Raw genomic sequence first — 15,888 nt, 5'->3', positions numbered from 1 at the left:
GTAAAAAAATAGTAGACATATTTCTTGGGTATATGCAAGTATATTATTGTTCACGCATCACAAACCTAGTCGTACTCGGGTTTGTCACGAACTCGCATAACATCAAAACTTACGATCTTTTGGTCAGATGAGAGCTGGAAAGCAAACAGTAGAAAACGCTTAATTTCTCCTGCTGGGATCGAAACTTTACAGACTGAGCAGGGACCAGAGCTTGATTCCGAAAATCAATCAAACTTTACAGGTGCAAGCTAACAAGTTTCTTGAAATTTCGCTTTTCCTAGCTTGCAGAATGTCAATATTAAACAAAGGTTTAATACAGTGATTCCCAACCTTTTTGTGGTTGCCTACCTCTTGGAGGTAAAACAATTTCGACGAGTACCACCTAGTTGAGTGTTAAAAAGTAACCTATAGGGGATGAAGTAACGAACATTTTGGGATCACTTACGATTTTTTAAATTCGAACTATATCCGCGTATTTCTTGTAAATATCTTCCAATTCTGATGGATCGACTTTGAATGCTTTTATGTGAGGAACATGTTTCAGGTAAAAGTTCTGTACCATTTGCCCAGTCAGAAAATTATCCCGGTATCACTCATGTGTTATCGAGCGATCATTAATTATCATTATAGATTTGCACCCCTAAATTCGGCAATAGTTCTGGGATATATCCCCATGTTAATACATGAAAGGTAACACCTGATCATGAATGACTATACTTGACCGTCATGAGTGAAAATGTGGCATATATCATATACTGCTCATGGATAATCACGCTAATGTTGGGTATAACCTAATTCTGCTGCGTTTGCTTGAAAAAACGACATGCTCACACAATATAGTTTTTCATGACTTTATTGAGAACCAAAACGAACATGTGAGCTCACAACGACATTGACCGACTGCATTAAACCGGACAAATGAGCGTGTTTTTGGCATCAGTCGCGGTCGACCTCGTCAAGAGGTTCCGTAGAACTACCGCTTGTACTGGCGCATGGCCTTCAACGTTTTTTCCCTCCGTCCCAGTCTTACGTGTTGGAAAGCACTACCACGATTTCTTTGTTGTTATTGGAATTTTTTAATCCTTCCATCCCATAAATTGTAAACAATCTGCAAAAAAATCAAAAGTATAAATTAATTAACTAAGTACAAGCGAAGGTCTGCCACATAAGGGAAAGTAACCTTGAAAAATATTAAAAATATACAAATAAAAAATCTGGATATGTAAGAAACGAAATGATAACTGACTGCCAATAAAATTCCAACAAAAAATGTATCGCACAAAGCCTGACAAATCTCTCGAGCAAGGCTAATATCTGAATGTACACATCGAACGATACGAGACGCCATGAATGCAACTTTTAGGCGCACAATCATTGTATGTTGGTAGTGCCACACAACCGTGACGACACATAAAGTCACAGCAAAACAACAAAAGCAATCGAAACCAAACGTGGCACAGTGCAAATAAACTATTTGCATACAGGTGTAATCGTACTCTGCACGTTGATCTGTGACCGTGGCTTGTGCAACCACAGGTCCTCACGTATATAAAAATTTTCTGCAGATAGTTTTTGTACGAATGTTACAGCACTGTAACAGCGTGATAATGAAGGTTTCTTTATTGGCAGTTTGTATCATTAGCTTGACAAGGAAGAGAAATGAGGGGTTATGTATTTAACTAAAATTTCTGTCCTGATTGGAAACAAAGTGAATTCTAATTACCCAAGTTTCCTTTTTGCCTGCTGTACTTACTCGATAGCACAAAGGTTGGCAGTTGAGCATAGAACTCCTAAAAAAATCCTGTTGCTGCCAGGCTATTGCAATTTAAAATCTATACTGCTATTCTGGCATAAAATATACATGCTGCATTTCTTCGACGTTTCGTCTGCCATGCGGCTAGACTTCATCAGGTATATAGAACTCAGGTGAAACGATAAATTCAGACGATAAAAATCACAATTAACGACTAAAATACTTTCTTTATCATTTGGTTTGATTATAAAGCACATAATAAAGAACTGAAAATTTACTTATCATTTGATGTAAACATTTCAAACAAAACTTGTGTTCACCAACTGACTCACTAACCAAGAGACTGATAGACTATGTTAGCCCTAGGTTCATCAGACTTCACTTGTACGTGCCGGTTGGTCAAAAAAAGACTTAAGCATTTTTTTCCGCTTCTCGCTTCACCAAATATGCTGACGTCTAACTTTTTTCTGAAAGGTGTACGGTGGCAACCGCATCAGCCTTAAACCTGGCCTCGTAATATTTTGGGTTATGCGGTACTCGACGTGGCGAAGTTAGGTTTGCTTGCTGTGGTTTTTGGTAATTTACTTTCTGTAGAGTATCAGAGACACCTTATTGGGTAAAGTTTGTATTTAATGACTTGAATAAATACTTATGTCCGGAAAAACGCAACTGGTGAACGTTTATTGACATTGTGGTGGCACCCTGATGTCGCTGTGACGTCATTACACCAAAGGTCTTCGTCACCTGTCATTATTTGGAATAGGATTAAGAAACGTCGCAAACTCCCTCGCGAGGCTCAGTTTTGTAGGTCGGTAGTTTAGAGTCTAGTTTAATACCTGATATACCTGCCCTGGAATGAAATGTATTCTTCGCCTGTCGGAAGCTACTTTAACTTCGCGTTATAAATGATTAACGTCGTTTAAACAAGATTCTAGTGTTTGCGCAACAAGAACATCGCCACTTTTAGTAAAACACAAATACTTCGTAACGAAATGCAATAACAGCAAAAGGTTGTTTGAGTTTATTTCATTTACCATTTACCTTCTGGACCACACAAGACGACGAAAAAATTTAAGATAAAGGCGAATATATACATGTTTTATACAAAAATGCCCATGTATCGATTACAGTCATAATGAGCAACATCGTTAAAGTGCGCTTTTATGAATCGGCGACTTCAAATAAACCAACAGAGCTTTCTCATGAACTGATGAATAATCGGAAAGCGGTTTCTCTCCTGTTTCAGGTTCAACGTAATCACAATATCGAATTCCGTGAAGAACTTTATATCCACGATTGAGTGCTGCACGTTGCGTGAAAACGGATACTGTGTCGGCTACAATGTATTCACAGCCCAGCTTTTCAGCCTGTAGGTCGATGAAACTGTCCAATTCACCAAACAAACCAAGTCTGCTAAATTTTGGTGCTGAAACAGCTACTTCTTAGTGAAATATTTTTTCAGTTTCCAAAAGAGTGAATAGGTCCATCTTCAATACATCACGAAATCGCATCCAGCGTTTGGCATTTTTCGAATATTCGACATTTGGATCCAATGGAAGAACTAACTCATCTTCCTTCACAACAATCTTACAGAATCCCAAACATGCAGGTTCACCCGTGGAAGAGTGAAAATAACCAAAAGATGTTCCAGCTTTGATCATCATTTCTACCCTCTCCTTGTAAATATCATCCAACTCTGATGGATCGACTTTGAATGCTTTTATGTGAGGGGCATGTTTCAGGTAATAGTTCTGTATCATGTGATGACAGATTTGTACGTCATCCATAGTTAACTTTCGGCAGATGAAATCCATTTGATTGATGCAATGTAAAATTGTAATACTACCTGGTGTAGCAATGTTGGCCAGGTTTAGAAATAGCGAACAATGTGTCGTGGTTGGATATACAATGGAACTCGGTTAATGCAATTAGTCCGATAAATTTGTTTGGATTAGGCGATTATCTGATTTGTCCGAAAAAGTTTGTTACAAGTCTGACGTGTTGTAGTTAGTGTGACTTCGACGAAAATCGCGTTAAACATCGTTAAGATCCAAAAACCATGTTACGCGCTGGTTACCAAAAAGCATTGTGATAACATATCATATGCGCAACAGTAACGGCGATTAGTCATTCGATTTGCAATACAAATATAACCTCAGTTAATTATAAATAAACATGCAACAGAAACGTAATTTTGTGTACTAATGCAAAGTTAAAGAGTGAAAATGTACCCAGATTTTTGTTAAGAAAGAGATTAAAAATCATTTTTACCTTCAGCTTTGTGCGAAATAAGTGAATTTCCGAATAAACCGATTCCGGATTAACAGAGTTCTTAAAAAAAGTAAAAACCGTATATTGTATCGAATAATTTGCTTTACACATTTTCACTGACAACTTTCTTAGTGTGTGTTTGTTTTCAGCTTTCACACAACATTCACACGTTTACACTGGTCATGCGGGTTCGTTCCGCTTCACTGATTTTAAATACGTGGCGAATTTCCGGAAATCGCGCCATGCGTTGTTGACAAATAAATCCTTTCTAAACCAAAACAGATAGAAACATTTTCCATTCCACAGTCATTACTTGTTCAGTTGCCCATACAAGTTAAAGCTGTTTATGGAGATAAATTTTAATCAGGCGTAAAGCAATCATTGTGCTACCTTCCACTGGTTTGCTGTTGTTCGCAACATGAGGCGATTCTCGACGGTTGGAAGTTAGTTTGACCTCATGTGGTAAATAATTCACGAAGTTGTGTTTGCTCACAAACATATCACAGCTTCGGCTTGCAAGCTTTTTGATGCTTGGTCATTTACTGTTGTAATTTATGCAGTTCAAATATTTAAAACCCAAATAACTAACTTTGATACGGAACTATCTCCACGTTTATTTCTCGTCAATGCCTAATAGACACGTATGTGTAACAAAGCAAACGTTCCAAATACTGCTGTGCTCATCTTCAGTGCGTGAACAAACGTCAATACTGACTTAAGTGGCGACTAAACACCCACAAAAGCAAACAAGCGAAAGAGTATGATAACTATATCGTGGGCTGAAAATGGATGTGAAACGAAAAAGTAAATATCCCGAAATCTTGCCATTATTTTTGTTGTTTGAAATTGGCATACCAACACATAACACATTCCGTTACATGCAAGCAAAATCCCTCAAAGTGCGCGTTTATATTCTAGCAACTTTCGAGAAACCAACTGAACCTTTTTATGAATTGAAGAAAAACCGGAAAGTGATTTCTCTTCAGTTTCGGGATCAACGTAATCACTATATCGAATATCGTGTATACTTTATATCCACGTTTAACTGCACGCTGAGCGTAAACGGTTAGTAGTGTAGCGAAAACGACACACGACACACAGACACTAATTCTTTTCTTTATGCTTTCTTTGTTCACCTGTGTTGTTTATTTAAATCACTCTTGTTACTTATACGCACATCCCATCGCACTTTAGTTTATGTTTCCATCTTTTCTCGCACGTTATTTTCACAAATTGTCGTTTTTCTATGTTTGCCACGTCGTCCCGTAACGCCCCATTGATTTCCGTGTACGTTGATTGGCCGGGCAAAGCTTTCGGTACGACCCGGTTAGTTTTGGAGATGGGCGTTGTGTTGTACGGGTGGTAATCGCCGAACGAGAAGAGTATCTATGGTTGTATTGTTTTTCACTGAATGTATGCGCGTCTTAGCATCGTTTTAGCCCTTTAATTATAGAGAAGCCTATTTAGAGAACCAGCGTGAGAGACTTTGGTTTTAGTGGTGAGCCGTTACTGCAGGGTCTGGACCGAAGTAGGAAATAATTCCGTGACAGTAGTTTAGTCGCAACGTATTCACAATCCTTTGTCAACTTGTCTTTGTTTCCTATGTTCCATCAGATGTTTGCTGGTCTTTGAATTTTGACTATCCCTTTGTTTCCGCTTCACAGATCATGCGGAAACAAGGTTATCATGCGGAAACATCCAAAACCATTACTTGTTTAATTGCGAATAGACGTTGAAATTATCTTCATTCATCAGTAGTTTAACCTTTATCTATCATGTATATCTTTTTCACCTTGTGTTAACTCAGCATTGACACGCGCAACTTAACTTATTTTGTTGAACTCAAAAAAGTGAGAAAAGACACTTAAACGCGAAAAAACCTTGAAAAATTTAATTTGTTTTTGCACCGCAACAGCGACATCGCATGGGCATAAATTTATGTTAGGAGAATATCCCTTGAAGTAAAAATTACCTGGGACAGGTTTTGTTCCTTATACCATTAGAATGTTTTTTATTGAAAGCAACAAGAATAACATAATAATATCCACCTTGTGGGGTGCAAGTGGTGTGCACCAAAGCGTGCAGTGTGTATTTTTTTCACGTTTTCTCACCTTTTCTCGTGTTGCCACTTTACACGAAGTGCACAAAATCTCACCAACAAAATTTCTCATCACTTATTAGAGTTGTTAATGTTTAAAATCGCGGAACAATTATCCTGTTGAAATTGCACAAAACTGTTGAAGTGCGCTTTTTTTATTGGACAACATTTGATGTAAGTAATTGAGCCTTTTCTTAAAAGAAAAAGCGGTTTCTCTCCAGTTTCGATATCAACGTAATCAAGATATCTAATTTGCTGTATACTTTAAGAATATTATATATGTTGTACGATTAAAGGTAAACATAAATAAGTGGAGCGGAATATAAAAATATGTGATAACTTTTTTGTCCTAACAATTTCAAATATTTGACTCTAATTTTGCTCAATGTGGTTCTAAAATATAGCCTTATTTGTAACTAATTTAAAATTGGTGCATTGCTTTTGGCAACACGGCTTAGGGCAGCAAAGGAAATGCCAAAGGAACATTAAAATGTGCCTCAACTGGCCAAGTATTGGACCTGGCACCAGTGTCGTCCAACGTAGTTGTAATATTTCACGTTACGTTGGATGGCACTTGTTGTCCCAACAACACTTTGAAAAATCTTCTGCAACGAATTAGACGTTTCTCAACGCCACCCATGCATGCGACCGACGTCTTCTCCACTGACGAAATGTTCTTCGGGTTTGTTTTGAATTCTTCATTCTAAAGATTAGCGCAATATCTGTTCCGGTTGAGTGCTTCTGGTAGAATGGTATTGGAATCACTTTCAGACAACCACTGAGTTTGTGTGGCGCCTTTGAGAAAACCTTCCCCCCGGCAGCTATGGTTCTCTTTGAGATGAAGGCAGCCCACGAACGTTTCTTTCCTGCAACAAAACTTAAACTGAATTAGATGACGAAATTTTAAACCTCCAGACTCCAGGCCGAAGATATAACTTTTTGCAGAATTTAACCTGCATAATTGTTTGACAACGGATCGTTCATACAAGCACATTTTAGATAAAAACAAGAAAAATATTTGTTTTGCCAAAAACAGATGAGAAGAAAATTTCAATTCGGAAACTGTGGCGCTGGTCAATGATTAAACACCCCTGTCCGAGACTAATAGAAAACCTGACTTGATTTTGAATCACATGATCAGCATAATCACAGTATTAATAAATAAAACTTACGTAAGTGTTAATCACATAATAATTGCTTTGTGCTAATGGACTTTATGAAACACATTGCAATTTGGAACCAGTTTGTTCTGCAAACTGTGGTTTATGTAATTACAACCCTTTTGTGTAACACGAGCCTCTAATTCCTGTAATCTACTTTCAGCGCTTGTTCATTTGCAAATGCCCGCATAAGTGCCCTGCAGGAGGGCATTGTTTCCAACCACCATAAAACAGTCAGTGCTTTATTTATTTATGCCGGACTCTGGGTTGTTGTTGTTTGAAATCGTCCTGATAGCAACTATATCAAGTTACGTGAAAACGAATCAAGTTTCAAAGGTTTTAGGCGCAGTAACTCGTTTCAATGGGACGAGCTTATTGAATGGTGGTGATAGTCTCTCGCCACAAATCTGTTTAGTGTGTTTTGTATTTCAGATGGTAGTAACAACTCAACATAGGCGAGAATTAGACAGGAGCAGAAGTGTTTTTAATCAGGGCTAGCTGGACTATCAGGACGTCTTGAAAACATGCACTTTTATTAGCTTAACCAACCATAAAATATCATTTCTGTGAGCTGCAGAGAGATGGCCGCTATTTCGACCTATAGGGTCTTATAAGTGCAGCTTGGTGTGACTCTTAGACGACTTTCCCGACCATAAAATATCATGTTTAGCTATATGTTTGAGGTTATAAATACTACTAAATTCTTTTTTTGCTAATGCAGGTCTACTTTCTCTGATTTAATGCACAAACGAGTCACCAAACCAAATAGATATATGTTTCCAACCTCACAATACACGTACTAAAGCTTTTTAAGGACACCTGCAGTCGTGGGCTGGTGGAAATGATAGTGGGATATGCTCATAAATATTTGATACGCTTTTATGGCGGAAACAAAACCAGCATAGCTTGAAAGTGATTGGAAGAACAGATTGGGTATTTTTGTTTTATCTGCAAGATGTAAACGTTTGTCAGTGTCGAGTCTGCCAGCACAATAACAGTATATTTGTTATGCAATCAGAAACGTTTTAGTCATATCGATGTGATGCTAAATACTTTTTGCTGTTGAAACAAAAAGTGCAGTGTGGAAAGTTGTGATGGCTGGAACTGCTCGACACGACAGGGAAATGGCTGACAAGGCCCAATCCTTAATCCGGAGCACTAAGGACCCAATAGAAAAACTGCGACTGCAGTGTCTGTCTCGCGGTTCCAGGTAAGAGTGTACAACATTCGAACAACTTTTCTTTTTGGTCCAAACCCGCTTAGGACGTAGCATTAAATTCAAATTTTGACATTGAAATCTTGTCTCCACAATTTGAGCTAAATGATGAAATCAGTTAAAAATATTTGGGATCTAAACCTAATGTTCGATATTGTTACAGCGGAATCAAAGGACTTGGGAGATGTTTTCGTGTGATGGACGACAACAGAAGTCGATCTCTTGATTTCGACGAGTTTAAAAAGGGAATTCACGATTTTGGATTGGATTTGGAAACCGATGAGGTATAGGTCTACAACATAAGGGAATTCACAAATCACCGAGCAATGCATTTTCTTCCAGATTCGAGACATGTTTCGACGTTTTGATCGAGACAAAAGCGGAACAATAGATTTCGATGAGTTTCTTGTGAAACTTCGTCCCCCCTTGTCTCAATCAAGAAGAAATCTCATTAATAAAGCGTTCAGAAAACTTGACAGAACGGGTAAATGTAATAGGCCCATTTTTAATGCTATACAATAACGTTAATTCCGGCATTATTACAAACAGTATGCGAATTGTGGCAGCTTGTATAAAGAAATTAGTAGATATCCTTTTACAATGCAATATCTAAAAGCATTTCGTTCCTGCTGTACAAAACTAAAACTAAAAAAGTTGACGAAATTTTAAACGCCCAGACCTCAGAGCCGAAGCTATAACTTTTTGCAGAATTTACTAATATTTCGTAAATATGGGGAAACAAAGTTATATGTTTAAAGCCGATGGTGTAATAACGATTGAAGACCTCAAAGGAGTTTACGACGTTCGTCATCATCCTAAATACATGAACGGAGAATGGACGGAAGACCAAGTGTTTTTAAAGTTTCTTGAAAACTTTGATACCCCTGGAGATCCAGACGGCGTTGTGACGCAAGAGGAGTTTTATAATTATTACGTAGGAGTCAGTGCCTCTATTGATAATGACATATATTTTGACGTCATGATGCGCAAAGCTTGGAAGTTATAATTAGAAATGTCTGTGTTTGGTTTTTATGTGTGGCCGAGCGAAATTATTTTCGTATGCTTGTATTTAAAAGACAAATAAAGTATATTTCAAACACGGCTATTTACACGTAATTAAGTTAAAATCCACATTCTAAGAAGGCCAAACTCAAAATTGCAACATAAAATAGCCCAGAATTCACTAACTACGATACGAAGGTGTAACAAGTAAAATAATACAAGAAAAGACACGAAAGTTTTGAAACACAGCCCAAATTTGACATTTTAAAGTAGTTTAATCACGACACAATAGATAAATATGATTCCGTGTGATCGCAAACAATAAGTTCTCTAAAACTAACCTAAACAGGCATTTTTTGTTTCTCGTTGATTTCAATACAATATTCTAATATCGGACTTAACACAGTGGTGAGAATTATCTAAATCAATTATTATTTTCTTTGCATGCAACGGTTATGCTATGTATATAAACGCATGGAAACAAAAAACAGCATGGACACCAATAAAACCACACATGAGGTTCCCAAATAAAGGACATTTTTGCACTGGGAGGTGATGGGTTGCGAAAAGACAGGTTGCGACCTGACCGTTATGACCAAAGCAAAACCCTTTAAACAGCAAACAGCATCACTGATCACAGAACGTAATCACCGTCTGTTTTATGATCAATCGCACGTGTGATGAAGTACCCAGGATGGGCAACATTACTTTCAGGCGTAAAAAGGATAACAAACGAAAGTGCGAGTAAACGCAAGTGCGAACGTACGACGAAAATATCGGTGTACATCGAAACAACAACTTTTTCCTGACAAGTCGGAGCAAGATTTGAAAAATCATGCCATTGCATGAAATATTACTGCGTTATCTGATACGGTGGTAGAGATCCCCTACGTATATGTGAAGGTTGCCTGGCCAGTTGTGCACTTGCGCACCAGTGTACCTTGGCCACAATATACCCCGTGAAACCACTGAGCTCCTGTAGCTCAGTTGGTAGAGCGTTGGGCCTGGTTAGCCCAGGATCGTGAGCTCAAAAGTCACCGGGAGCTTGATTTTTCAAATCTTGCTCCAACATGTCAGGAAAAAGTGGTTGTTTCGATGTACACCGATATTTTCGTCGTACGTTCGCACTTTCGTTTGTTATCCTTTTTACGCCTGAAAGTAATGTTGCCCATCCTGCGTACTTCATCACACGTGCGATTGATCATAAAACAGCTAGGCTGCATTGCCTGGGTTGCCAACCCTGCAAACCTAATGATCGCGATACGATAGCTGTGATCGCCAAGCAAGGACCTTCGCAGTGGGGCGATCTTGCCAATCATGCCATTGCATGTAATATTCCTGCGAACATGGAAACAAGGAAGTAAAGAGGTTAATATTTACATGAGAGAATTAAGCGGATCTGTCTTTTATTTGAGTAAAGAGAGAGTGACACTTCCATACTTCTGGATCCCTGTATATTAGTATGTGTAAACCGAAGGTTTCGTTTACTCTTTGATCCTCATTAAAGTGATTCTGGTTATCATTCCCCATTCTGTTGCAGTAACTCTGACGATTTCCAAAATATGTGTAGGCGGACAACGGATAAAACTAAGACAATTACTTGGCCTTCGCAGTTCCCAATGCTATTAAGGTTGACAGACAAAGAAAAACAGCCCAAACCCAATTGGATGGTGACAAACAGACCTGCTGTTACATTTGAGGCAATTTGCCCTAAAGTCGAAATACCTGGGTCTTATCCCTGCGGGCATTGTACCCTGTGTAACCACGGTCGTTACAAACCAGCATGGTTAAATTTTCTACACCATGACAAAACTCCTATACTGGCAGACTTAAACTTGTCCAACACTTAACGTGCAGAAGAAAAATCGGTTTGCCACTCGTTGGTCGTCTCAGAATGCAACCCATAAGAGATTGAACGGTGATAGGGGACACGTTTGCTGACAAGAACCACGAACCGTAAATTTGGACGTGCCCGGGCGTAATAAAGGCAATAATGTACCAATGAAATACAAACATTTCGATGAGTTTTAAACAAAAACCATTCAGTTACTACAAATAAATTTTATTGAAATAAGGTTTAAAGTTTTTGCGATAACAAACTGTTATTGAAGCATTCTGGTAACTCTTAGTATATTCACAACAAACATCGTAGAGACTTCGATATTTCTATTAAATTGTATAACAATAGCTAAAACCTATCGTTGCGCCATTCAGATGTCTAAAATGAGGCAACAGGAAGGAAATATTAAAGCAACGGGACCGAGATGAATGACTTCCCGGGATGCGTGGGCGATGAAAACACCACCCTTAGTTTCTAGAGACTATTACAGTTTAGAAACCATGATTAGTTTTTCGAGTTGTTCATGTGGCAGTGTACAAAACATGCTTTGCCTAAAGTTAAAGGTCATGATTGATTTAAAAGTAAACGCTGTCGTAAGCATTTAATGATGCGTGCACTACTTGACATGCTGTACAATGCAGCGATAGATGCAAATGTAATATTAGTCAGTTTTCTAACCATAAGCAAGAAGGCCAGTGGTTGTATGTTGGCTGTAGTAAATGATGGAGTTAAATGCCGATATACACAGTTACCTGCTAAACTGTCATAATTATTACAATGGCTTTACTGTATTGGGAATGAACATGCTTTTACCATTGCAGCATCAACCGAAAATGTTTAAACGATTGCGGTTTGTGACCAAACGTAATATGGCTGCTGCACTTTGTGCCCTTTTCATGCTTACCTTAATCAGCATGGAAATATACAATGTCCCAACTGAAACCCGCCGTCATATTCCTGAATCCTTACAAAACTCTCTGTTCGTCCTAGTCAACAAAAGTAAGCCACCGATTTTTTTTCACAAAAAACTTGATGAAGTTCGGTCAAGAATGCACGAAAGGAAATCACATCTCCGAGACATATGTGCGAATTTAAGTAAGTTATTAAGTAGATACCATACATTTTACTCAGTACACAAGTTTTGTTGTCTCTCTGAGTTGGAATAATAGTTCGTGTAATGGTAGATGTCGACATGTTTGTATAATTTTAAACTGCATTTTGTACGAAATTCACAAAATGTCACAATATTTGCTGTATTTTCAAAGTTCACCGAATATCGTACGCATTCAAATTTCATAGTTATCGTGCAATATCTCTACCTGCACTTCTCTCATTTCTCTTTTTTGCAGGTTTTCATCATAACAAGAGCAACATACGAGAAGCTCTGATATATTCAGAAAAATACAAAACCATTTTCTGCCAAATCCCCAAAACTGGTATAACCAACTGGAAAAAACTGTTTACGAATATGATTGGAGTAAATCTAACGGTAAATTTCAATATTATGCCAAACATAAAATTTGGGACAGCTAAGTTTATTCCAAATTTATTACATAAAAAACTTTTTGATTTTCAAAATAAATTTCGCTATCTGTTGTGCAGCTCACATAAAACCTCGCCTAAAATGATACAAAACCCTCTGTCCAAAACTTAATTAAAACCTCAAATATTGCAGAGTTCCAGAATCTTTTTTAGCATTCAGCAAGAAAAATATTTGTTTAATGTTTTCAATAATTGAAATTGCAAATATTTATGATTGTTACAGGGCAGAAAATTTAATTCAGAATTTAAGAAGTTATATCAGACGAAAAGATTTGAAAAAGATTCGTTTCTAAAGAAAGATTGGTTTAAAATGACGGTGGTTCGCGAACCTATGGAACGTTTGGTTTCGGCGTACAGATCAAAATTGGAAGGACCTGCAGGAAGCATGCGAAAAATTGCCGAAAGAATTCAACTAAAATATGGGGATAAATCCGACCTGGTTTCTAACAGTAAGTTTCAGTAAATTCTCAATAAGTTGATGTGGTGCGTTTCGACAATGAATGTTTCATTAACTTCAACTTATTTTCTTAAGCTAAGCAGTATTTGAACGATATTTCGCCAAATTACTTCATACTTTAAAGTCTATAGATTTGCATTTACTTTAACAAAAGTTCCTACAAAAATGTATCAATGTGAAAAAAAAATATGAGCTTCTATACTTCATGGAAAACACATCTATACAACTCAAACATGACATGGCAAAAAAATCGTTTTGTTACAGAAAGGAAAGCTCCAGATTTTAACACATTCATCAACTACTTGGTTCTCAACTACCCAGCCTCTCTACACTCTGACAACCAACACTGGGAAAAATACTCATCACTTTGCCAGCCCTGTGATTTTGATTATGACGTCATAGGACATCAAGAAACAATTGATGAAGATTCCAAGTACGATTCGTTTTTTTAGTCACGACATCATTTGGTAGAAGGGTCCTGGTTTAGTGAAAGTGTAAAATGTTTGAAGCGTTTTGTAAAGTATTCAACAAGAGCAGTGGTTCTTAACCTTTTTTCTATCACGCCCCCTTTTAGTAACGGACTTGTGCCTTACGCCCCTCCAAACTGTAAATAAGTTTCATACCAAAAGCACTTGTGTTTTTGTCGATCAACGTAAATAAGCTAGCTAGATAAACACTGCAACACGATAAAAACATAATTTGTATCAATTTAAGCTTTCTTATTTAAATTAAAAGTTACGGGACCAATAAACGGTTTGTGACGAAACAGATTAATCATCACTAAAGGTATTTTGTGACGCAATAGTTTCTTTGTGACGTAACAGTTACTTAACTGCACTGGCGGATTTTTCGTTTAAAGCAAAATACTTTTGTTCGGAAACTGTAAGAAAAATATAACAGACAGCATAGGACATAGAAGTCACTACAAAAAATTAAGTTTTGGTATAGAGCTTGCGCTACCCATGAGAATCGGTTGACGACCCCATGGGGTGAGGGCGCGCGCCCCCCCCCCCCCCCCCCCCCCGGATAAGAACCACTGAACTAGAGGATGTTGATACCAAGGTACCCCGGTATGTAGTCGATCAGCATCGTTTCGCAAATTATATTTCTATGTGACGTCGAAACACTGATCATAGAGACAGCTTAGCTACGATAAACTATATTAAGTTAATCAGAGGCATGTTGGTAAAAAAACAGTTGTTTAGTCAGAATATATTTTCTTTCTCTACCAGTTAGTTAGCAATTTTCTTTGAACAATCTGCGATGTATTACAAAATTAACACAGGAAAACAAAGAGCAACACTAATATAGAAAGCTAGTTGCAACAATTATTTTTTGTGACATTTCTTGATGCTGCAAACTTTCTTCAGATACATTTTGCGAATGATTGGAGCATCTGAAGAATTGCAACTCAGGCCTCCATACCAAAATAAAACCGATGACGACATGGTTCTGCGCTACTACTCAACCGTGAAACCACGTGAGCGAGTGATGCAGCTCTACAACTTGTTATTGGACGATTACTTGTTATTCGGTTACCCACCACCTCCGTTACTGAAAAAACTGTTTAATAACTGACTTGGAATCGAGCCTCGAAACGCGAATTAAGTAAATTCTTCCAATTATAACCAGGGACATGCCGAACCGAATCTGTTATTCGAATTGAGCCGAATAACATGATTATTTTTTATTTGTTGCTCGTAAATTGGAAGGTGATCTAATCGAAAACGAACAAATAACAATGCGAAGGCTCGGTCATCAAAAATAGATATTATTCGTCAATAAATGTAACATTTGTTTGTCCAAGTATTTCCTCCACTTTGCGTCAATCAGTTCCGATTGCTGGACTGTCACGTGATTCTTCCAATCTCCATTTTGTCCTGATCATAGTAAGCTCGTTTTGAAACAACAAAAGTTGTAGAAAACAATTTGTCTAAAGGCGACCGAGGAGAAAATATTTTCAATAAATTTTGATAGCGTGATTTTTTAATGTCAGTGGCGCTCGATTGGTTTGTAGAAATATTGACGTTTGCGAGATTCTTGAAACCTTCGAATGACGTCATTTCAGCCACCTTATTTACGAAATCGTCGTCAACTGACACCCCAAGGAATATCAGCATGTCATTAACATACACCCCTGATGTACATTAAATACCCCCACATAACGGAACACATTTTAACTTTACGCGTTATGCCTGCAGTAACCTGCACTCTAACAATCAGAAAATCAACTCATTCAGAAATAGTTGTAAAATCTAATTGTTGGAGCATTACAAATGTAAACATTGCTTTAATATACACACCCTTATGACCACATAATAATCAGTCAACGACTGCCGAAAACTACTGAAGCAAGCTATGTTGGTAAACTGTCTGCCAACTAACCGCAAGGAGGGCTGCATCGCTTGTGCCGAGGTAAATTTTACGTTTATCTGCTTAGGTTCGTCAGAAGAATTCGATTGGAAACAAGATGTAAATTTGGTCAACACATTTTTGGCCTTTGGCAAGCAATTCTATTCTCCATTGCACGCTTTTACTATAGACGACAG

General features: G+C 37.8%; 2 protein-coding genes across 2 annotated transcripts; both read left to right on the top strand.

The window, feature by feature from the left end:
* Positions 1 to 8,304: 8,304 nt before the first annotated feature.
* LOC145905396 (calcyphosin-like protein) lies at positions 8,305 to 9,594 on the top strand. The gene is made up of 4 exons (XM_082992585.1): positions 8,305 to 8,492; positions 8,662 to 8,782; positions 8,841 to 8,982; positions 9,257 to 9,594. The coding sequence occupies exons 1-4, from the start codon at positions 8,377 to 8,379 to the stop codon at positions 9,502 to 9,504; spliced, it is 627 nt and encodes a 208-aa protein (XP_082848711.1). The 5' UTR covers positions 8,305 to 8,376; the 3' UTR covers positions 9,505 to 9,594.
* A 2,615-nt stretch (positions 9,595 to 12,209) lies between these two features.
* On the top strand, positions 12,210 to 14,917 carry LOC145906977 (carbohydrate sulfotransferase 11-like). The gene is made up of 5 exons (XM_082994424.1): positions 12,210 to 12,339; positions 12,690 to 12,829; positions 13,106 to 13,331; positions 13,604 to 13,772; positions 14,710 to 14,917. The coding sequence occupies exons 1-5, from the start codon at positions 12,210 to 12,212 to the stop codon at positions 14,915 to 14,917; spliced, it is 873 nt and encodes a 290-aa protein (XP_082850550.1).
* The last annotated feature ends 971 nt before the right edge of the window (positions 14,918 to 15,888 follow it).

The sequence above is a fragment of the Ascidia mentula genome, chromosome 6, assembly GCF_947561715.1.
Source record: "Ascidia mentula chromosome 6, kaAscMent1.1, whole genome shotgun sequence".
NCBI classification, from domain to species: domain Eukaryota; kingdom Metazoa; phylum Chordata; class Ascidiacea; order Phlebobranchia; family Ascidiidae; genus Ascidia; species Ascidia mentula.
This window is presented reverse-complemented; position numbering and strand designations above follow the sequence as displayed.

What these genes read in the sequence shown, in the direction of transcription:
- LOC145905396 (XM_082992585.1), top strand. Translation starts at nt 8,377, where the DNA reads ATGGCTGGAACTGCTCGACACGACAGGGAAATGGCTGACAAGGCCCAA. An exon ending in TGTCTGTCTCGCGGTTCCAG is followed by an intron (nt 8,493 to 8,661) that starts GTAAGAGTGTAC and finishes ATATTGTTACAG; the next exon opens with CGGAATCAAAGGACTTGGGA. An exon ending in CAGAAAACTTGACAGAACGG is followed by an intron (nt 8,983 to 9,256) that starts GTAAATGTAATA and finishes ATATGTTTAAAG; the next exon opens with CCGATGGTGTAATAACGATT.
- LOC145906977 (XM_082994424.1), top strand. Translation starts at nt 12,210, where the DNA reads ATGGCTGCTGCACTTTGTGCCCTTTTCATGCTTACCTTAATCAGCATG. An exon ending in GTTCGTCCTAGTCAACAAAA is followed by an intron (nt 12,340 to 12,689) that starts GTAAGCCACCGA and finishes TCTTTTTTGCAG; the next exon opens with GTTTTCATCATAACAAGAGC. An exon ending in ACAATTGATGAAGATTCCAA is followed by an intron (nt 13,773 to 14,709) that starts GTACGATTCGTT and finishes AACTTTCTTCAG; the next exon opens with ATACATTTTGCGAATGATTG.